The sequence below is a fragment of the Carassius auratus genome, chromosome 3, assembly GCF_003368295.1.
Source record: "Carassius auratus strain Wakin chromosome 3, ASM336829v1, whole genome shotgun sequence".
NCBI classification, from domain to species: Eukaryota; Metazoa; Chordata; class Actinopteri; order Cypriniformes; family Cyprinidae; genus Carassius; species Carassius auratus.
In genome coordinates, this window is record NC_039245.1 from 850 (window position 1) to 22,950 (window position 22,101).

At 39.3% G+C, this 22,101-nt stretch overlaps 2 protein-coding genes across 4 annotated transcripts in view; one reads left to right on the forward strand and one right to left on the reverse strand.

Annotated features, from left to right (window-relative positions):
* The first annotated feature begins 211 nt into the window (after positions 1–211).
* LOC113042197 (coatomer subunit zeta-1-like) lies at positions 212–9,707 on the forward strand. 3 transcript variants are annotated; one of them, XR_003275552.1, is made up of 10 exons: positions 212–309; positions 2,662–2,730; positions 3,246–3,330; positions 4,334–4,425; positions 4,634–4,689; positions 5,423–5,500; positions 6,264–6,315; positions 6,664–6,830; positions 8,381–8,419; positions 9,624–9,662. XR_003275552.1 is itself a non-coding variant. In XM_026200831.1 (9 exons), exons 1-9 carry the CDS (start codon positions 274–276, stop codon positions 9,690–9,692), a joined length of 576 nt encoding a protein of 191 aa, XP_026056616.1. In that variant the 5' UTR covers positions 213–273; the 3' UTR covers positions 9,693–9,707. The 3 variants fall into 3 exon arrangements, 2 of the variants coding, with proteins under 2 accessions (XP_026056616.1, XP_026056631.1); XM_026200831.1 differs by lacking the exon at positions 6,664–6,830 and having other exon boundaries at positions 213–309; positions 9,624–9,707; XM_026200846.1 differs by lacking the exons at positions 212–309; positions 6,664–6,830 and adding an exon at positions 897–1,029 and having other exon boundaries at positions 9,624–9,707.
* A 1,608-nt stretch (positions 9,708–11,315) lies between these two features.
* Positions 11,316–22,101, reverse strand: part of LOC113042206 (collagen alpha-1(XI) chain-like) — a 43,826-nt gene continuing 33,040 nt past the window's right edge. Inside the window, exons 23-56 of the mRNA XM_026200859.1 lie at positions 22,011–22,064; positions 21,844–21,888; positions 21,447–21,500; positions 21,081–21,125; positions 20,524–20,577; positions 19,915–19,959; positions 19,631–19,684; positions 19,281–19,388; positions 19,142–19,195; positions 18,692–18,745; positions 18,551–18,595; positions 18,344–18,397; positions 18,188–18,232; positions 18,008–18,061; positions 17,877–17,930; positions 17,395–17,448; positions 17,158–17,265; positions 16,833–16,922; positions 16,580–16,633; positions 16,375–16,482; positions 16,166–16,273; positions 16,028–16,081; positions 15,334–15,387; positions 15,132–15,239; positions 14,713–14,766; positions 13,321–13,374; positions 12,429–12,482; positions 12,195–12,248; positions 11,999–12,108; positions 11,874–11,927; positions 11,724–11,777; positions 11,585–11,638; positions 11,449–11,502; positions 11,316–11,354 (exon numbers count right to left, since the gene is read on the reverse strand). Of these exons, the coding sequence (XP_026056644.1) occupies positions 11,493–11,502; positions 11,585–11,638; positions 11,724–11,777; positions 11,874–11,927; positions 11,999–12,108; positions 12,195–12,248; positions 12,429–12,482; positions 13,321–13,374; positions 14,713–14,766; positions 15,132–15,239; positions 15,334–15,387; positions 16,028–16,081; positions 16,166–16,273; positions 16,375–16,482; positions 16,580–16,633; positions 16,833–16,922; positions 17,158–17,265; positions 17,395–17,448; positions 17,877–17,930; positions 18,008–18,061; positions 18,188–18,232; positions 18,344–18,397; positions 18,551–18,595; positions 18,692–18,745; positions 19,142–19,195; positions 19,281–19,388; positions 19,631–19,684; positions 19,915–19,959; positions 20,524–20,577; positions 21,081–21,125; positions 21,447–21,500; positions 21,844–21,888; positions 22,011–22,064 (2,055 nt within the window). The 3' untranslated portion in view covers positions 11,316–11,354; positions 11,449–11,492. The remainder of the gene's footprint in view (positions 11,355–11,448; positions 11,503–11,584; positions 11,639–11,723; positions 11,778–11,873; positions 11,928–11,998; positions 12,109–12,194; positions 12,249–12,428; positions 12,483–13,320; positions 13,375–14,712; positions 14,767–15,131; positions 15,240–15,333; positions 15,388–16,027; positions 16,082–16,165; positions 16,274–16,374; positions 16,483–16,579; positions 16,634–16,832; positions 16,923–17,157; positions 17,266–17,394; positions 17,449–17,876; positions 17,931–18,007; positions 18,062–18,187; positions 18,233–18,343; positions 18,398–18,550; positions 18,596–18,691; positions 18,746–19,141; positions 19,196–19,280; positions 19,389–19,630; positions 19,685–19,914; positions 19,960–20,523; positions 20,578–21,080; positions 21,126–21,446; positions 21,501–21,843; positions 21,889–22,010; positions 22,065–22,101) is intronic.

A 22,101-nucleotide genomic window follows, 5' to 3' on the forward strand; every position in this document is an offset into this window, starting at 1 on the left:
ACTAAGAAGAAGAAAAAAAACTCTTGGAAACATGCGTTGACACAAAAGAGAAGAGACTGTTGAATAAAGCTAGGCTTATTTGTGTTTTCTTAGCACACAAAAAGTATTCTTGTAACTTCTTAACATTTAGGTTGAAGCACTGATGTCACGGGGACTATTTTAACGATGTCCTTACTACTTTTCTGGACCTTGAACATGGTAGTTGCATTGCTGTCTATAGAGGGTCAGAAAGCTCTCAGATTTCAAAATGATTTCTTAATTTGTGATCCGAAGATGGACAAAGGTCTTATGGGTTTGAATGACGTGAGGGTGAGTAATTAATGACAGAATTTTCATTTTGGGTGAACTATCCCTTTAATGATAGCCATTCACAGTTTTTTCTTACTGTGGAAGTCATTGGCTACCTTTAACTGTTTGATTATCAACATTATTTAAAAGAAATGCATGCAGGTTGGAACAACTTAAGTTATTTTATTTATTTTTGTAATTTTGGGTTAACTAGGGAGGAAATTATTTACAGATTCTTCTTATTATTATTATCCTATTATTACTATTATGTGACATTTTAATGAGTGTATTTACAGTAAGCGGTGTTTAAGCAAGCTTCGCCCCTGATCCCTGAACCTTTTCAGCTTTGCTGCCCCCTGTCGCGCTGGTAAGAGGTGACGTTACTTAATTTATTTGCTTACAGCAGCCGTTCATTATCTATTCATTGCATATCATTGCGTAATGAAACTTACTTGTGAAACGAGTTTACTCATTAGAGCAAACAAAATGACGCCCAAAATTTAATTCTCCAAGACTTCACAATCAAGCGAACAGCAGAGCGTGCAGTGGAAGCCGCCATTGTGGCTCCTGTACCGTAGCGCTGCTGAAGTAGAACTCTATGGTGGGTTTGAGCCAACATGGCGGCTCGAGGGCTGTAGTTGCAGACACGCCCCCTGTGAGTCAGAGGGTTTTAGGAGCGCTATGACAGCTCAAAGCTGTCCACGTCAACACTGCGCTACCACCATGGACTCCGCGGCTCTGGTAGGCTATGTGTTCCCTTTAATCGCTGTTTTTAATTTCTTCACTCAATATAAACGTTGAAATAGTAGATCGACTGGCTTTGGTAGCTTGTACGCAGTTTGTGTCTTTGACTCAATAGAAAAATATGTTTTCGACAGCAGCAGTTTACTCTTTATAGCCTATTATTCTAAGCCTTCGCGTGCTAAGTTGAAACAGTATTTTTAAGAAGCTATACAATTGTGAACTACTGAAAATATGACGTGTCTGGAATTATCAACGCTCGTGCATGTTTTTATCATTGCCAAAACGAAATTGTTGTTGCCAGAAACAGATCCGGTTTCTCTTTGCTAGCGAATGAAAATGTATGGGCGCAAGCCATAACATTCTTTTTATTTTTTCGATTATGAACGGATCATACATTTTAGTGCCTTTGTAATGTGTTCTCGCTTCTCGTGCACTACGGATTTGTTTATATTCATTTTCCACTTGTGGTTAGTTTGTCCTGAAAGTTTTTTTCCGTCTTCTCGTGTGAGATGTAGGTTTTTAAAGTGGGACGTGGATGCCACGTCCTCGACGCGTCTCTGCAGGAGCGGAGCGCGTGATTGATTCCACAGGTGGACACTTGGAGGAGATCAGGGACATTGCTTGCCATGGACATTTTAATACTCTTATGGGTTGACCTATATGGATCAGTACTAATTGCAAATGATTAATACAGTAGCTTTAAAAAAAAAAAAAAAAAAAAAAAAAAAAAAATACATAGCGGCGTTAGACTGAAATAAGTGCTTTTTATAGCTTTTTTATTATTTCTTTAAGATTGTAAACACTATACAAGACGTAGAATGACTTTCTACACTCACACACACACACACACACACACACACATATATGTATATATATATATATATATATATATATATATATATATATATATATATATATATATATACACACACACATTATGCTTTTTTCATTTTAATACAATGTACTGTGTCATCTGAAACACTGAATAGCTGATATTGGAATATATTTTTTTACATTTTGTAATTAAAAAGGTGATGTCGACCGTTTTACAGAAATTTCATTCATTACTCTCCTTGTAAAAAAAAAAATACAAGGATCTGCACTGTTTACACATAATCTTAAGGAACACAAAATGAGCCCTTTCATGGAAGTAACCATGGGTGAAGATATGCTGCATGTTTTTATTGTTATATATAACAGTTTATACGAGTGAGAGGGTCGATGGTAACACTTTTAAAAGATGGATTTCCAGTGCAAGTATTCCAGTGAAATAGATGATAGAGATTAATTGTTGGGCCCTGAAGGTCCACATCGAGACAGAACTCTCTTGTATTCCAACCAGATGGGCTGAAAAGATGCTCAGATGATAGGTTTCTCCTTCTGTTCGCCTGGCTCAAGTTCTGTGATACACTCAGACTTTGAATCAGTGGTAGTCAGTGCATGACAGAACTTTGGCCCGGACGGACCCAGTCATTTGGGAGCCAACAACTTTCTCTTTTTATAGTTTTTTCCTGTCTGTATCATGTAACTGTATCATTTCAAGGGTGTAGGCTATTTATGACATATGAGATATGAAAAAAAAAGTAATGTTGAATGTTTGGAAAATAACGTTGACCTATTTTTAACCAGGAACCCTCGCTCTACACTGTGAAGGCTGTTTTCATCTTAGACAACGATGGAAACAGACTTCTTTCAAAGGTGAACAGGCCCCATGTACCCTTCTAAAATATTCATTCTTGTCATCAAAGATGAACATATTCTTGAACTCTAGACATTTGGGTTATTTTAAAAAACAATGCAATTGTTAAACCATTAGCCATTCAATAATATTTGAACTTTCAACAAATATTAAATGAAGTTTTATGCTGCTTTATATCGATTGAGGTGCAAAATCTTGGCTTCTATAGAAATGTGAATTCTGGCAGGGTTAAGCGCCATCACTAATTAAGCACACTTTCACCAGACAATCTGGAATTAAAAAAAAAAAAAAGACATTTATTTTGGGGATTTTTTTTTTTTTTAAAGGAAATTACAAGCATGTTTGTTAGAACAGTGTTGGAAATAAACTTTGGAGGATCTCCTCTTTTGTGTAGTCATTTTATGAAGAAAAAAACAAACATGTGCAGACATGAAAAAGTGGAAATATGAGTTAAGCATTATGTATAGGCCTACATAGTCATGTACTATAACAAAAGATCCCTGTGCTGTTTCAGTACTATGATCCAGAACTCTATCCCTCGATGAAAGAGCAGAAGAATTTTGAAAATAACGTCTTCAACAAAACACACAAAGCTGACAGTAAGTTCATTATTTAATACTTCCTAATGTACGTTGCTTTTTACTAATCAATATGCTGCCAGATGTACTGCTTGTAGTGAGTAGACCTGATTGGCTGCTTTATGTTCCAACTCAAGCTCTTCAGATCAATGTTTCGTAGTAAATTCAAGGAAGTTTAGAGATTTGATTGTGCCGATTAGGACCACAACCCCTCTCAAAGTAAAATAATAAGTGTCCCAGATCAGTCCCTGATCAAGTAACTAGTTTACAGTGGTCATTGGAACTTGCATTTGCAAGAGTCCTCTGGGGTTTGCAGGTCAGATTACTGTAAAACTGGGTGGAGAACCTGTTCTAGAGTTCATAAATGTTTCTGTCACTTGCCCTGTGGGGTGAAGGAGGATGACACCGGGACAACAAAACCACCCTGATCCTTTCACCTGTTTAGGTGTTAACTGTTTAACATGGTCAAAATACACACCTGTATTTGTCTCTTAAAGGTGAACCCGGAGAAATGTGAAACTGTCCTGTCTGTTTAAATTTCTTGGAGTTTGTTGTTATTCTTCAACCAGATATTCAGACATACTGAGATTTAGGGCAAAAGGGCCAGAAAAAGCTATTTTGACCTGCAGTTGTTAAACTTCACATGAAACTTTCAGTAATCAGACACACCCGGTCCTGTAAACACAGTGTCTCAAAGTAAAACACTGTCCTGGGATCAGTGTTCCTAGTACAAACGAAACTGATCTTCAATTGGCATTGAAAAAGTATGTGGTATTTTTTGTGTGCTGTCTGTTGCTTTCAATCGTTGGAGTTTCTGTGGTAATAAACTTAGCGCCACCTAGTAGCAGTTTGAGAGTCATATTTATTTATCTCTTGTACCCAAAAGTGTAAAAAAAAAAAAAAAAAAAAAATGGTTATTTAGATTGGTAAATGTTTGTTCTATATCTCTAACAGGTAATTGAACATACATATTTTTATGAATAAATGGTAAATCTTGTTGGATTTATGTCTTGTGTTTGCACAGATGAAATAGCCTTCTTAGAGGGAATGACGATAGTCTACAAGAGCAGCATTGACTTGTTCTTCTATGTAGTTGGCAGCCCTCAGGAGAATGAGGTAAGTCCTGTATACAGATGAGCTGGCCTGTGATTGGCTGAAGTGTTGTCCATACTCCAATCTTGTCACTTGTTTCTGACCATTACAGAGAGCGGGTCAGTTTTGGACACTATTTGATATCTGTGCAGTTTTGTTTGTGAAAGAGGATGCACAACTAACAAAACGTCAGCTGATGTGTCTCTCTTTTCCTGTATTTGTCTGATCTCAGCTCATGCTGATGGCAGTGTTGAACTGCTTGTTTGAGTCTCTCAGTCAGATGTTGAGGTGAGTTCATGCTCTAATATACCATCACTGTTCAAAATGTTGGGTTCAGTGGGATGTGTGTTTTTTTAAAGAACTGAATACATTTATCCTGCAAGGATGCATTAAATTGATCAAAAGAGACAGGAAAGACTATAGATTTCTGTTTTTAAATAAATGCAGTTCTTTTGTAAATGCAGTTCTGTCTTCATCAAAGACTGTCTGAATAAAATCTATCAGTCATTCCACAAAAATATTAAGCAGCACAACATTTATAATGAGAAGAAATGCTTCTTGAGCAGATAATCATTATTTTGGAATGATTTGTGATGGATCATGACGACTGGAGTAAAGATGCTGAGAATTCAACTTTGCATCACAGGACAAAATTTTTTGTTAAAAACAAAAAAAGTTTTTTTTTTTTACATATTAAGTTATAATATTTGATCAAATAAATGCAGCCTTGGTAATCATGATAAACTTCTATCAAAAAACTTTAAAAAATCTTACCAGCCCCAAACTTTTGAAAGGTTATATATGAAATCTGAGGCCTAGTGATATTCGGACAACATTGTATCTTTTTAAGAACAGTTTTGACACTGTATGCAGTTCTAGCTGCCTATAGGCTTAACCATGTCAGAATTCCCAGAATTCTTGCATCAAGCCTCCTGTGGTAACCACAGAAACTGGTGAAGTGCAGCGCGGGATGTTACAGAAGAACACTTGTGTGCTCAGATGTCTGGTTCTTCTCCAACAGGAAGAATGTGGAGAAAAGGACTCTGCTGGATAATATGGATGGAGTGTTCCTAGTGGTGGATGAAATCATCGATGGAGGGTGAGTAACACTGTTCTCTTTTAGAACCTGCACAGTCCAGTTGAATTTAAATGTACTCCGGTCTTCAGTGTCACATGATGCTTCAGAATCATTCTGATATGCTGATTTGGGGCTCAGGAAACTTATTACGGTCAATGTGGAAAACCATGCTTAAAGGGTTAGTTCACCCAAAAATGAAAATTCTGTCATTAATTACTCACCCTCATTTCGTTCCAACCTCATAAGACCTTCGTTCATCTTCAGAACATAGATTAAGATATTTTTGATGAAATCGAAATGACCCTCCATAGACAGAAACACAACTGACATGTTCAAGACCCAGAAAGGTAGTTAGGGTTAAAAGGTTAAATTGTTAAAATTCAAAGGTTCAGGTTCAGCCCTTATTTTATGAAGCTATGAGAATACTTTCTGTACTAATTGAAAACAAAAATAACACATTTCTTAAGACATGACAGTGCAACGACACATGCATGTGCATTCCTCTGCTTGTGAACCAGGTGCAGTGCATCCGGGTTCTACGTCAGCATGCGTGGTCCTGTCATGACTGACACCCAATTTTTGTTTTCTTTGCGCACAAAACTATTCTTGGGTTAACTATCCCTTTAATATTTTAGTTGAAATTGTATATACTCAATAACCAGACTGACTGAGTTTATCATTATCATGAGGGTCGCTTTTATTTAAAAAATGTCAACGCTGACAATTTTGTGTGGTAAAACTAACGTTTTTCTACATTCATGTGTTGCCCGTTGACATGTTACAGGGTGATCCTGGAGAGTGACCCCCAGCAGGTCATTGAAAAGGTCAACTACAGGGTAAGAGACCGTATAGAAGAGCACATATCATTGTGTAATGAACTGACAGTGTTTGTTTCCTGTATTTATGGGTTCTGCTCTGACAGCTTGTTATTATACACCAGACAGTTGTTAGATGTGACAAAAGTACTGCAAGTCAGCAGTTTCTAGTTTCTAGCTTGCTTTTTTTACTTCGAATCACTGCTTCCTGTCTTTATAACTACCTCGGCAAATCATTTCAGCTTGACAGGAAGTTGCCCTTTTTTTTGTCTAAACAGAAGATCCGTTCTGTTATTCTATAATTAATGTGTCCCTTTCACTTGCATACACAAACACACAGACTAAATGCCCCCTCTCTTGCCCTGTCAGTGTTTGTCGGAGCAAGCGTATGGCTTCGTCCTTTTTGATTACATCACTGGTAACGTGGAGGGCCAAGGAGAGAGGCGGCAGCTACTGTAGCTCTCCTTCCCTCCCTTCCCTCTCTCTCCCGTTGATTTAGAGCTGGATAGACACAGGAGAGAGAGAGAGAGACGAGGGTGAGAGAGTGGGACAGGTAACTGCATGGCATGCACAAGCGTGAGTGAAACTCACAAGAGGAACAGCTGTAACCCAGGCGGGCGATCAATATTAAAAAAGCGTCTCGCTGACATCTGACCATAAACCTTTCGCTGCGGAGTGGGAGACACTGAGTCACATCTTTGAGTTACGCTCGCATAAACTCTCTCAATCAAAGACCGGCATGATTTCAACGCAGCTGACCTCAGACCACGCTTCTGATTTATGCTGCTATGAGTTTTATTTTTTACTCCTGTGCAGGGGGGCGGGGGATCTCCTACTAAAATCCACCCTTAAAATAAATGTTAAAATTCACATAAAAAGTGAATGCATTACAAAATAGAATACAAATAAATAGTACCACTAAATGAATCTTTAAATTCTATCTAAAGATCTAATCACAGGCAAATGTATATTGTCAGTATATACTAGAAATATTTTTTTAAAGAATTTTTTTTTTTTTTTTTTAGCAGTAAAAATGGAAATGTATTATCCATTAATACATTGTAGCAGCTGGAGAACGTTTTATTTTGTCATTGTCATTGTCATTGATTTTCAGAATGGTCCTGCTCCAGTAAAGTGGATTTGCATTTTTTTTTTTTTTTTATTAATTATTATATTTTTAAATTGCAATGTATAATATGTGAATCCAGTACAAATGGACATTGCTAGGGTGTCATCTGTGGGAATATGTTGCCCCACTAAGGTTGTATTTATTGATTTTTATAATTTTCATATTATTCATATTTATTTTAAATGTCAGCATAAATAACATTTAAAATTTAAAACAAAAATGCAAACCTCAGACAAATGTATTTTTTAATAAATCTTGAAGTGTTTATTTTATTTATTGGAATTTTTTTTTTTTTTTTTTTACACTAGTGACATTTCAATGAATTATCAGTGAATAGACTGTACTTAATTACTTGTTTGTTTGTTTAGACTCACAAAATTTGATGTATTACTTTATATTAGAAGTACCATATAAATACATTTTAGCAGCTGGGGCATAACTTTATTCTGTGATCTTCTAGATGTTTTTTTTATACTCAGTTTTAATGATTTTCTTGTTCTGGTGTAGTGATCGACCAGTATGGACTTTTATATAATATCTATAAAAAAACTGATGGCTAAAATAAGTCCAATATATACATAATAAACATAATCAAAAGAATACATGGGTATATTTACTAAACATTTGCTTAATTGACAACAGAAAATGCGGCCATTATTATCAAGCAATGCCATTAATCTCAAATCAGGCAGAAATGTGCAGATAATTTGGTCTGTTATTACTTCAAATGTCCTCTGTGTGTTCTTGCTACAGCTTTGGGACACTGTTTTTGGTCATTAGTGATGTTTAACATTAGTAGCAGTGGAGTTACAGTGTGTTGGTGACCTTTAACCTTTACTTTGGCATACAGTAACAGCTTCAAACAAATTGCATGATATGTTTGGCTTGGTTTTTTGTAGTTTATGTTGGTTAGTTATTATTTTAAATGTAATTGTTTTATTTTTGGCTTTTTTGCAGGCAGATGACAGCCCATTATCAGAACAGAGTGTGGCACAGGTACTGAACACATAATGAACTTACATAGAAAATCGCAAACACACAGACACTGTAATAAGGCATTTCCCTTCTTTTAACATCTTTGCATAAAACACTTTTACAGTTCAAAACTTGTTAAAAAGGTCTGAAATGGTTTGCTTTCTGTCTTCTGTCATTAACGCCTGGACTGATTTTAGTCTCGCTCTAACCACTAACTCTAACCTTGACAGCACATCACTGAAAAACTGGCTCTCACCTCTAATGTAAGTGCATGAACACTCACACATATATATGCATGCTGAGGCGAGCAGGCATGTGCATTGAAGATACTGAAATATGTTATTCAGCCTTTAGTTTAAATCTTTGATACATTATATCTGAGTGACAACAGAGGTGTAATATCATAGATAATGGACTAAAACTAATCTAAAGGGAAGTTTAATTATAAAAAGCCGTCACAGTAGATGGAAGCAATTGTTAAGAAGCTCGGATCGTAATGTGGTCTTCAGATGCCCCCTTGTGGCCATAATATGAAATTGTTAGTGTGTGGTTGGGGAGTTTTTTTATTACGATAGTAATATCCCCGCTATCAGGAAACTCAGAACGTTCTGGCAAGATTCTCTCAAACCTATGAACAAATGTTTTCCCGGTATCATTATGTTATCTGGTCTTTAACAATGTTCTGAAAACGTTAGCACAAAACATTAGTTAGATTCCATCCATGGTCTTGTTTTAGAGAACATTCAAAAGAAACATCCCCTTAATGTTTGCAAAATGATAGAATTAAATGTCCCTTTACTGTTCCCATAAGCAGGACCTTTTTATTTGTTATATTTTATTTCATATACTATTTTTTTTTTTATGAAAATATATTTTACACTTTTTTTATATTTTGTTTTAGATGAACATTCAAAATTTGTGATTTCATAACTTAATAAAAACCGATGCAAAACGTTTTTTGTTGTTGCGTACACCTCCTTATGGCATCTGGCATTATCAAAATATAATGATTTTAATTTATTTTATTTTATCTATCTATCTATTGTTTTAAAATAGTGTTTTGCACCTATATTGCCTTGCTTCAGAATGAAATATTAATACTCACAATATATATTATATTAACTGATTAACAACTCACCTTATTTCATATTGAATTGCATATATGTTGTCATTGTGGTACAGTTTTTTTGTTGATTTGACTAATACACCTTGTTTTATTTTTCAGGTGTTACAATCAGCAAAGGAGCAGATCAAGTGGTCCGATTCTAAAATAACATTTCTCCATGACCTCTGAAGGAAACCTGTAAATTATTGCAAGGGAATTTCGTTTTTTATTTTTAATGAGTTGTAATGTAAATTAATTATTAAAGTAGTGCACATGGTAGTTAACGTTTAGTGCTGGTGTATTTATATTTGTTTGTCAAGAGTAAATTAGGTCATTTGTGTGTGTGTTTTTTTTTAAATGATATAAAAGGCATATTTGCTCACTGGGCTCTGAACCAAATATCAGCCAATGCACAAATACCTGTCTTATTTCCAAATCAGCTTTAAAGCAATTGGCAATTCTATTTAACCTCTGCAAATATTGCTGTTCTGTTTAGAAGAGGTACAGTTATGTTTCCTTCAGCATAGCCTCTCATTTAAATGGTCATATGTCAAAGCTTTATTATCTAAACTTGTCTTTTGTCAGTTTTGGTATTTTTGTTTTTGCTTTACAACCTGTTTGAAAAAATAAATGACTGCGTTCTGTTACACTAGGCATATATATATATATATAAACAAAATATTTTGCAGTTTTTTAATAAAGAAGTGCAATATTATGAAATTGAGTCCACTATAATATTAATAATTTTCTGACGAGCCACAACTAAACACTACATGTACTGTAGTTTAGAAGTAGGAAAATATCATTTAAAATGTTTATAAAAATGTCAAAGACATTTCAGAAGGCTATATTTTATTTTCTAATAAAATAAACTATTCTGTGGTTTAATTTTTAAAAACCATGGTTTCAGAAGTACTTGTGCACAAAATTGTCATTTATCTAATAAATGTTTTTATTTATTTATTTTATTTGAGGATTTGTTGAGTAATTTCTCTCTTAAGACCGAATGACAATACGACAACAATGCTGATTCTCTATTGGAGAGAGAAGAGTGAATGTTGACCAATTCAGATTTGTTCCCTATTGAATATTCTGCATAAATGCGAATATATTTAATAGTAACAAAAAGAGGGTGTGGCTTGAACTGCCATTGGATGCCGTGGGCCAATGAAAATCGCGAAGCCGAGGCTCCGCCTACTGAGGACTTGTCGAAGCGTGACTGGTCGCAGACATTAAACTGGGCGTTGACTTGTGAAAGCGTGGGTGGAACTTCAAACACCCCAATCACATTTGCTCTTTCTTTCGTTGCTCATGCCAGGCCAAATCTGACCTGTTCATTACCACTAGCCCAAAATAAAGCCATACAGGCTAATAATAATTAGTTACCCAAATGTTCTGGTTAAATTTAGAGGTTTAATTTAGTAATGATTATAAATTTAGACCTGACAAAAATAGCAACAAATAACATTATGCATACAGCCCACCATATCTCATTCTACAAATAAATAAGGCTATCAGAAAGTAAGCACAATTTGCTACATGTGGCTACAATTACAACCTTTTGAAAACTTACCCATTGGTCCTGGGGTCCGTTTGCCCTGGGGGCCATTTAACCTTGCTCTCCCTGAAAAGGTTCAAGTTCAAGATAGATTAAGCGGTCAGAGAGATCAATAATAAGTGTGGGTAAGTCACATTATTCAATATCTGCTATTGCTAGATTGATTTTCTGTAACATGGACTCACAGCAGAGCCTGGAATCCCACGCAATCCCTCTGGACCAGGGTTTCCAGGGTGTCCCTGTGGTCCGACAGGCCCTGTTTTTCCCATTGGACCCTCCGCACCAGCAGAACCCTGAAAAAGATAGAAATGACAGTTGTTTTTGTTGAAAAAAGAGGTGCATGCGACACATGAGTTTATGTGAAGATTTATTATTTAATAATCTCACCTTTGCCCCATTTTTTCCCTGTTTCCCTTCATTTCCCTCAGGACCTACGTGACCCTGTGTAGAAGGAGACTAGTGATTAGATTACAGTTTTTACTTTTATAGTATGGGAGTCATTCAGTGCAAAATTGAAATTCACCCTCCGTCCAGGTGGCCCTTGAGGGCCAGGCTCTCCTGAGGCTCCTGGGGGTCCCTGTTCAAAACAGAATATTTATTTAATAAGCTTCTCAAATATATCATTACATCGATATCTCTAAGTGCTTGAATACTCCACTTACAGCTTTACCAGGTTCGCCATTATCCCCTTTAGTTCCTGGACCACCATCAATGCCCTAATACCAAAAATTGTATTCAAATCACCATGTGAATTTGCCATCAAAATGTGTCAATCTTGAAGCTTGAATTGAAGCAGGTTTTGCTGCACTTACATTCGCACCTGGCTCTCCAGGGGGTCCCGCGTCTCCAGGAAATCCAAGGGGACCCTATTGAGGAAAATGGATGGTGTCAGAGTATAAATATCCTGACAGTTTTAACTATGGGAATAGTTGCTCACTGGGTTTCCTTTGGGTCCATCTGATCCAGTGTGTGGCCTCTGATTCCTGGGGGTCCTGCAGCCCCAGGGGGGCCAGCATCACCCTTCTCACCCACTTCACCTTTCTCTCCCTTGACATTAAAGCAACAGGGTGCTTAGTGATACAAGGGGGATCAAAGACTAATGAGAAAAGAGGTAACAGGAAGACATTACTTACAGGGGGGCCAGTTTCACCAACATTTCCTGGATTGCCTGCTTCTCCATCCTCACCCTAGAGAAAGAGCAATAGAGACCGACAAAGAGAAGGAAGCAAAAAGAAAGAACAGCAACCATCTATCATACTTAGGCTTACATGTTTACGTAGTTACAGAGGCAGCACCCTCCAACAAATAAACACAACCTCCCCATAAATCACCAAAAAACACTTATGGACAGTGAGAGGGAGGTATACCTTTTCTCCCACCATTCCTGGCTGGCCCACTCCACCCGGCATGCCCTGAGGACCCTTGCCACACAGAACAAAACTAAGTCAGTTTCATACATAATGCATGCAAGGCTGTCTACTCTAGTTGCAGACTGTTGACATTACAGTGATGAGATTACAGACTACCAAGCATGGTGTAAAACGCCACACTATCCAGCTTCCTCCTGGCAGAGGCGTTTATGGCTGCAGTGGCTGAGTATGAATATCTTGGGTGAGTCTAAACTGAAGTGGTTGCCCTTTTGCCTCTGGAGACTTTAAGTGAGGTGCACACAGCCAAATAGATGACCAGCACATTTATACTGGATGCTTCTCATATGATGGCACAAAGAGCTCCGGTGCACAACACTTCTCTTTTCCTCTCCAGCTCTGTGAGAGTGCTGGTGTACGGGTCACTGCCGCATCTGTCTCTGTTCTCTCGCTTTTCAATTATTAACACATGGGAGATGTTCAAAGGCGGCCATTAATAGAGGTAAATGTAACTCTCTCTCAAGGATGATAGTCTAATATTCCTTAATCATTCATAGAGAAGTAAATATAACTCTTGCAGAAGGATCATATCCCACTTCTTGTTAATAATTCAACTCTCAAAATCATGGGTGGGCAGAAAGAGATATGGGGAGGATGAAAGACTGAGGAAAGAGATATGAGGTGTCGTATGTGGGGTGGGGGGGTTCATCTGCGGTACGGAAGAGTGTTGATACACTGGATGGGTTTTTTGGAGTCGTGAAACAAAGACTTCTCATTATGTCTCAGCAGTACTGGTACGACAACCCCTAATCAGCACTAATCTACTGTCCTATGCTTGAACTTGACTGCACAGCGGTCTGATAGACAGAAAGGAAAACACAAAGACACTTACCTCTCCCCCACTGGGTCCCTGGGGGCCACGTGGGCCATGTTGTCCTGGAGGGCCCTAATGAGAAGCAAAAGATTAAGCATTTATCTCATTAGACATGTACTCTCTCTTTTGCTCTCTCTCCTCTTTTTGTACGATCAGCTCGTTTCTCTGTGTCAGAGAGGTGTTTTTTTTCCCCTACATCTCTGACATGGTGGTGACAGGCTATTAAGGGCGGGCTGATTTCCTCTCTGTGTGCTGTGCCTGGGTTTTAATGAGGAGCATCTCACTTCTCCATTCTCTGGTTACACTGCATGAATTCTCAACTCCTGAGGCAAACCACTTATTGCTGCAGAGGGTGGAACATGAGCCATTAATCAAACTGACCAAAATCATTGCTAGCACGCCACGCACGGTCTTCACCAAGAGATATTAGTGCAGTGCGAGGCATCCAGCTGGATAGACTACCGCGAGGATCAACACCAAGGCTGAGTGTGTAGGCTCAACAATATACAATACCCTACTCTTCAGAATCCATCAAAGAGGCTTAACGCAAACTGGTACAGGGAAAACTTGAAATTCAGTGGCTGTGCATTAGGGCTTGGAAATCCCATGATCCACAGCATTCACTCATGGATGAGATGTTCCCAGTTAGGTCTTGTGGCTTTGTTTTTGCCCGGTTTTGATGCACTTCATCTAATCGTGCATGTGTGTGGAACTGTTGACAATCTTGTTTTGCATTCCTTCATGGTTGACGGAGCCGCGAGAAGACTGTCACAAAGGAGCGCGCTCATTAGACAGCCCAGGCTCACAGTAATCTGATTAGCAGCTGTCACGCTGCCTTCCACTTCAGAACCAGCATTACTCTCTCTTCTGTCACTCTCGGCTCACACGGGCCTGACACTTATACACTCACACACATGAATAATGCCCCAGTCTCACACAGCTTCTCTCATGGTTTCCTCATCTTTCACTGTATTATAGTTCTCTACTGCCTCTCATGCTACACACAGAGAGTCCTGTTAAGAGAATTTCTGTGCAGGTTTGGAATGTTGGACTGACTTACTCCTCAGTTTGGGACAACTTTGATGTATAAGTGCTGTACTTATGAATCTTCCTTTTTATTTTGGAGAATTGGACAATTCCATTTCTATATCTCTATATAGATTATTATTACATTTTCCATTTCTATTAGCAATTCACTATGTCAATATGCACTGTTCAACTTCCTAAAATGCCTCGATTGAAATTCAATGATTAAAATTTAATTTAAAAAATAAAATGCAGGAACTAAAAGAGATCCTTTTTTTCAAACTTGCTGCATGCATTGTGTATCATTTAGGGGTATTATAGATGCTAAAAAAAACAGATTCTAGTATTGATATGAGTAGTACATATGTGATCTGCACATCTTACCATAGTGCCAACATTTCCGGTCTCTCCCTTCTCTCCTGGGGGTCCTGGCATTCCCTAAAGAAACACAGTTAATTTTAGACTCATACACATTTCAGAATTAAGGTGGATTAACCCCCTCAATGAACTGTGAAAACTATGTCCCATCTGGATGAAGATTAACTTAGATTTTGCAAACAGTGAATTTGTGCATGCAGTCAATAGATAAGGACATCTGGAACTGAAAGAATGCTCAATATGTAACAACTCAGGGATGTAGATTTAAAATGTATATTTGCAAAAATGTCCAGAAAACCAAACAACCTTATGTTATTATATATATAGAACCAAATTTGATTTCATAGGTTTAGTTTGGTTTAACTTTACAGTCGCGGTGTGGAAAGATGGTATGAAAAATTATATGTATGTGGAATAGGCTGTACCTGCAAACCTGGTGGTCCATTTGCCCCTTTAAAACCACGAAGACCTTCATCTCCTTTAGGGCCGTACATTCCTTGCTGTCCCCGGGGCCCTGGCTCTCCATCCAGACCCTGAAAGAGACATGAGTGCTGGGCTATGAACACACACAGAATTGTAAGCAGCATCAACCTCACATTGGGTCAGGCACTCCACACTCATACATACTGGTGCTCCTAGCTGTCCAGGAGGTCCCTGACTCCCAGATGGCCCTGGGGGACCCTGTGAGATAGAATGCAGAGATTTGGTGTTACATACCTCTAAAGAAAGTTCATGTAATATTCAGCACATATGACAAGATTAGGGATGTGCCGAATAGTTAATCCATATTCAGAAAGGCACAGTAAAAAAATAAAGCATTCTACGGAGCCACTAAAGGGACATTGTTAGCAGCTTGCAAGCAGCAACTTGTTACATTACAGTACATAAAATTTCCCTTACCACATAACAGATTAAAGAGAGATGACTGATAGGATGATGGCAAATGATTTGCAGATCCTGAACACCACTGACATCTAATCTTGTAAACTGAAATCTAATCTTGTAAAATGTGTGGTAAGTACAGCCGCTCCGTAGTTTACACAGAGTAGGTGTGAATCTTGAAAGTGAAAGTAAAAAAGCGAGCTCACATACAAAAGCGATTTCAATGCCCTGCATATTAATAGCTGCTCCCTGAAGCCCGTGTTTTATATACAGTGTAATTACCCAACAATATAATTACGAAAGAAAGCAATTAAATAAATGTTTCTTCCCATCTCGCATTTATTGCCTTTAGGGGTTCCATAGTACTGTACACATCATTTCCTTTCCAAACACGGTATTCGGATTCGGACACATCCCGAGAAAAGATAGAGATACTGACCCCCTCTCCCTTGTCTCCTTTGCTGCCTTTCTGCCCTGGTCCACCTGTCTCCCCCTGAAAAACATACACATGCCCATAAATAACAAGCAGTATGAGCGCAGGCATGTGCAACTACTGAAAAAGTAGTCAAAGCTGTACCTTATCTCCGTCTTCTCCAGGTGGACCAGGTGACCCTGCAGGACCCGGTAATCCCACAGGCCCTTGTTCTCCATCTCGCCCAGCAGGACCAAATGAACCTTTCTCACCCTAAAGTGGAACGGAAGTAATTAGTAATTGCTCTTGAAGCTACTCTGGCACAGTAGTAAATCTTCTCAATTCACAAAGTAATATATCCTGTTGACACTCACCGGCTCGCCCTTCTCTCCCATTGGCCCAGGGGGGCCAACACCTCCCGTACGGCCAGGCTGACCAATGGCACCCGCAGGTCCAGCGGGTCCTCTTTCTCCGGTGGCACCCTGTACAGACAAAGGAATGTAACATTTTAGTTAAGTGAAGTATATTAAGGAAAACACAAAGGAGGAGGAAATGTAGGACCATGGAAAAATCACTTACAATAGGTCCTGCAACACCAGGGGGGCCCTCCCCACCCTTCAGACCAGCAGTACCCTAATAAGCCATACATGTAGAGATAGAAAGAGACAGTAGAGATAAGATATATGCCAAAAAAAAATACTAGAACAATCGCCATCTGTTTATTTGTACAAGGTCTGCTGTCATATTGGAACAGTTGTCACTTATGTAAAGGCAGCAGCCATAACAGCAGGGATTATGAGAAGATTCTCTCAGATGTGCTGATGTACATTACCAGAGTGCCAGGTAAGCCTCTTTCTCCTCTGAATCCACGACGCCCAGCAGGACCACTCTTCCCAGGCAGCCCTGCGGGGCCTGGATCTCCCTGGAGACCAGAGAACACAGAAAAATGGATCCCTGTTTCCACAACTCTCTCACTCATTAGGAGTCATCCATCACTCTTTATAGGCACTGAGCCATGCTGGGAGCTCTATTCATATTGAATGAGCGGAAACATATGGAGTGTAATGAGCGATGCAACTTATAACAAGATGGATGTGTTTGGTGTGTTATGTAATGATAAGGATTTCAATGCCATCTTATCTAATGCTATATCTAACCTTGGCTCCCTCTTTGCCTGTGACTCCTGGCAGACCTTGCTCTCCAGGGGGTCCTGGGGCACCCGGATGTCCCCTGTCTCCAGTGGGGCCAGTCTCCCCAGTTTTTCCCTGGAATAGAAGATAAGTGAGACAGTTAGATCAGATCAAACATTCATAAATGTTGCATAGCTTCATGGAACTGAACGAAGACTCCATGAATGAAGGCATTGTTCATTCAAGCCTGTATGATCGACCTACCTGTGTGCCAATCACTCCAGCAGGCCCGGGGGGACCAGTCTTTCCTTGAAATCCCTGTATGGAAATACTTAAATTTGAAAATGTTCTTTCCCACTGCTTATCAAACAACTAATAACTATTCAGTGTATCTAGATATGGAAAATAATTTAAAGACCAAGATGGGCCCTGTCCCAAATGCTGTCCTCACCCCACACTTGGGTAATGTGATGGCTCATAAAATGTCAGGTAGTAATTCACTGTCAATTCTGCATTAGCTCAGCTCAGAGGGCAAACAGTGGCTCTTAAAAGCACTCGAGGAATTAACTGACAAATGGGACACACAGTGGTCTCAGGGTCTTTGATTATTTGTCATTTAAGGATTCATAAGGGCGCTCTCAAGTCACATCAAATGTGTCACAAGTCCACATCAAGCACACCATTTGGGACATCACCATGGTTACCTTTCTATGAAACGATTCTTTTTAAAATATGAACTGACTCACTGGCTCTCCCCGTTGGCCAGGGTGACCTGGCAACCCATCCTTTCCTGGAGGGCCCTGAAAAGAAAGGCCCAAAACTTTAGAGATATGCTTTCATTCTCTCAAAGAGTTTTCTTTCTTTATTGGTCACTTACGTTTGGTCCCTTTGGCCCGGCCTCTCCATCCCGTCCTTGTGGACCTTGAGGGCCCTGAAGCAGAGTAGAAGAAACACTGTTATTCATTTATCTCTGGCAATGAAAAGAAATGTGAAATCTCACATTAGTTTCATAGACTGACTGTGTAATACGAAGATAATTGTAATAGATAACACATACTCTCTCTCCTGCGGCACCTTGTGGACCGTCATGACCAGCAGAGCCCTGAGCATAAGACAAAGAAAGGGATGTCACACGAATTTTAAACACATACCATACCACCTATTTATAAGGATCTCTAAAGGATCATTGTCTGTATGAGGCTGGATTTCTTACCTTGGCTCCAGGCTTTCCTGTCGGGCCTCTTGCTCCTCTTCCCCCACGTGCACCCTACAACAACAGGAACATTTAAATATGCTTACAAAAATGCATGATTAAAACAATTGTTCAGTCAATTATTATTACTGTTCACTCAATAATCCCTGCATGTGTATGTATTAAAACAATAAAGTTTTACATTTCATTAGGATGCTTAAGACTTACATTTGGACCTCTTTCACCATCCGAACCAGTCTGTCCAGCAGGACCCTGTAAAGAAAGGATATAAAAATGAACACACACACATTGATGCAGCGGGGTATGTGTGGTCCCTCGGACAGTGTACCATGGCCATCGGCCTCTTACCCTCTTTCCTTTCTCTCCTTCCATCCCGGCTGTTCCAGGAAAGCCCACTGATCCCTGTGGACCGACCCGAAGGTTAATCAATTACCACATTCCATTCATTAATCAAACTCTACATTTAATTAACTACAAATTAACCTCTGAAGTCCCATTGCCATAAATAAGCCAAATAATAATTGTAGTTTCAGATAAGCTATTAATAAAACAACCTCTAAATGGCCATTAATCATCCTAGGTAAAAATGTAATATTGAAATATTAATATACCATGACTGAGACCTGCGGCTTTCAGATTTTGTTTAAAAAAAAAAAAAAAAAAAAAAAATATATATATATATATATATATATATATATATATATATATGTGTGTGGGTGTGTGTGTGTGTGTGTGTGTGTGTGTGTGTATATATATATATATATATATATTGTTTATATTTCAATGATAATGCTTTACCTTAGAGCCTTGCCTGCCGGGATATCCAGGCAATCCTGGAACTCCAAGTTTGCCCTACACATGGAATGAGAATTCAGGAAAATTAAGGTAAACAAAAATAATTGGAATATAAATAATGCCCATTACATGCTGCAATTACCTTTTCTCCAGCAATGCCAGCAGATCCAGGCTCTCCCATGGGTCCTGACTGACCCTTCAGCCCCTCCGGTCCATCTTCACCATGATTTCCAGGAGCCCCAGTATCACCCTGAGAATGCACACACACAAGAAATTCTGAGTGGTCATCACCATTTTTTAATGCAATTTTTTGGCAAAATACCTTTCATCAACAAGCTGCACGCTATGAAGCGTAATTTGTGTCCATAGCACAAACAGTGAGTGACTACTCAAATATTGTAGTTTAATATGTAAGGCATTGAAAATGTTTGAGCAATAATAATGATGTTTGTTTTAACAAGCACACTCATCGGGTTGAATGGAAAGACTCACTCTGTCTCCTTTGATGCCCATGTCACCCTTGGTCCCTGGGAAACCATCTTCACCCTGTAACGGACAAAAATAATTAAATTCTCTACAAATACCTTGCAATTGCTCCACACAGATGCGCAGCATGAAAACATAGATGCATTCAAGAAACGACAGAGAAAGCCATACATCATGTGAAGCCACTATCAGTAAAGCACAGTGGTTTATCACTATAGTGATAACTGAATGTGTCTTCTGTTCCCTTGGCTTTGTTATGAGAAAACAAGTGGATTATTTTTTTCTCTCACCTTCTCCCCCTTGCTACCCTTCAGTCCCCTCACCCCGTCTGCGCCCTGTTAGAAAAGAACCAGATTTATCAGTGTGTGCTGCAGAGATCTCTTCACATCTCCAAACCTCAAGTAGGGAACGTTCACCTGAAAGGCAGAATCTCAGATAGGATGTCTTGACATGAATACCAACACTGACTGTTTAAAGTAATAAAAGTCACGGCTTGAAAAATGCTGGAGATAAGAAATACAGCAACAAATAAAAACACCACTGTGACAGAATACAGACACAGGCGACAATAATCTGGATGACACCATCAGAGTAAATTTATGTGCTAGCAGGATGCATCCATTTTTTTTTTCTTGACCACATGGTTGAAGGCATCACACACTTCCACACAAACAAGCCCAGACAGGTTCGTTTTCCTCCTTGTTGAGTTTTTCAATGTCCATCACGAGTGTTGCACAGTGTCAAGGTTTTTCCGGGGAGAATTAAACTGGTCTAACTGAGCCTGTTGTCTGCCATTCACCCACAGTCGGACTGTCAATCAAAAGTCTCCCATCCTAGACCGAATGTCTTTGAGTGTCTTTGGAGCTAACTGTACTAGCTGCGATCTCAAAACAGCTCACCTTGACTCCACGGGGCCCGGGATATCCAACCGGCCCTTGTGCTCCTGATAAACCCTGAATAGAAAAAGAGGCAATGTCAGTTTAGTGTTAAAGCAGTGAAGGAGAAAGCACTGCACTAATAATACGCTGTCATTTAGCTATGATTAAACTATTGTGGCCCAATATAATATGTTGCTTGGTGATGATGATGCAGCGCAAGTCTACATTGGTGAAAATGAAACAATGACCACACAAAACCGATGGCTTGATTCAAGTGTGCAATTACTGTGATAGCGCATGCATAAAAGCACGCCGTTATGCTTTGTGAACGGTGATAATTTAGCGACTGCAGCTGGAGCGCCTGTAACAAAAGGCTTCAGACAGAGAGGACCATGAACAGGACAGTGCTTTTCTGCATGGTGCCGCATTTAGACTCTTGGCTTTCTCCATTTCCTCTTTACATTCTCACCGCTTATTCAGGTCAGTGGAGCAGCAATGTGTGTGTGTGTGTGTGTGTGTGTGTGTGTGTGTGTGTGTGTGTGTGTGTGTGTGTGTGTGTGTGTGTGATTGTAACCCACCTGGTGCCCCTTCTCCCCAGGGGGTCCCTCTCTTCCAGGATGACCCTGTGATTTGAACAGGATAGCCAGGTGTTAGCATGACAGCGGGCTGATTAGGGGACATCCTGTTTCTGAGACAGCTAATGAGCCAACACAAAAGGCCAGGCCTGGACTAAGGATTCTGCATCATCGCTTTTTCAGAATTCTGTGCATGAAACTAATGCTGTGAAGATTCATTGCGAATGTTTGATGTAGTGAATGAAATTTGCCAATGTGCATGTGTCCGCATGCACCATAGTGTCCCCTGCTGGCTGGGAGAGATACTTAATAGATAAAACTAATTAAAATGCATGGCATATAATGGTAGTTTTGGAGAACAGTACTTACTGGAGGACCATCAATCCCAGAAAGGCCCTGCATTCCAGGTTTGCCCTCAGGGCCCTGTTTGGAAAAAAAAAACACACACACACATGCACACTCAGTATAGAATCCTCTGATCCAAACCACAAAACAAAACCTTTATACCCCATATGCCCAGCTTGTTAAACCATAATGTGCTTAGCACATTTGAGAGAAGGTGTGCGTGTATGTGTATGTGTGTACATATGTGGAGTTTTGCTATTGATTATCTGTCTAGCTCAATATGGAAACCTGAATAAAAGCACACACACTAAGATGCTCACTCACTCACCCACACTCAACGCGTCTTTTCAAATGCTTGTCTACTAAGGGGTCAAAGGTCAGTGCTTTAAAACTGAAATAAAGCAAGACTTGTAGAGTTTACCTTCTCTCCTGGCAGGCCTATAGGCCCCTGTGGACCAGGGAAGCCCTGAAAAAGAAGAATTCTTTATTCAAAGGCAAAAGTGTCACTTTTGTTCTCCAGTAACAGTGCACATTTGCACTGCTGGCATTGCTTCATTAGTCAGTACTGGAGTGTAGATAAATGTATACCTGTATGCCTGGATTCCCCTGTTGACCTGGAGGTCCAGGTTCACCAGATGGTCCCTGTGAAATGGGGAAAAAGTCATCAGTTTTGCATGAT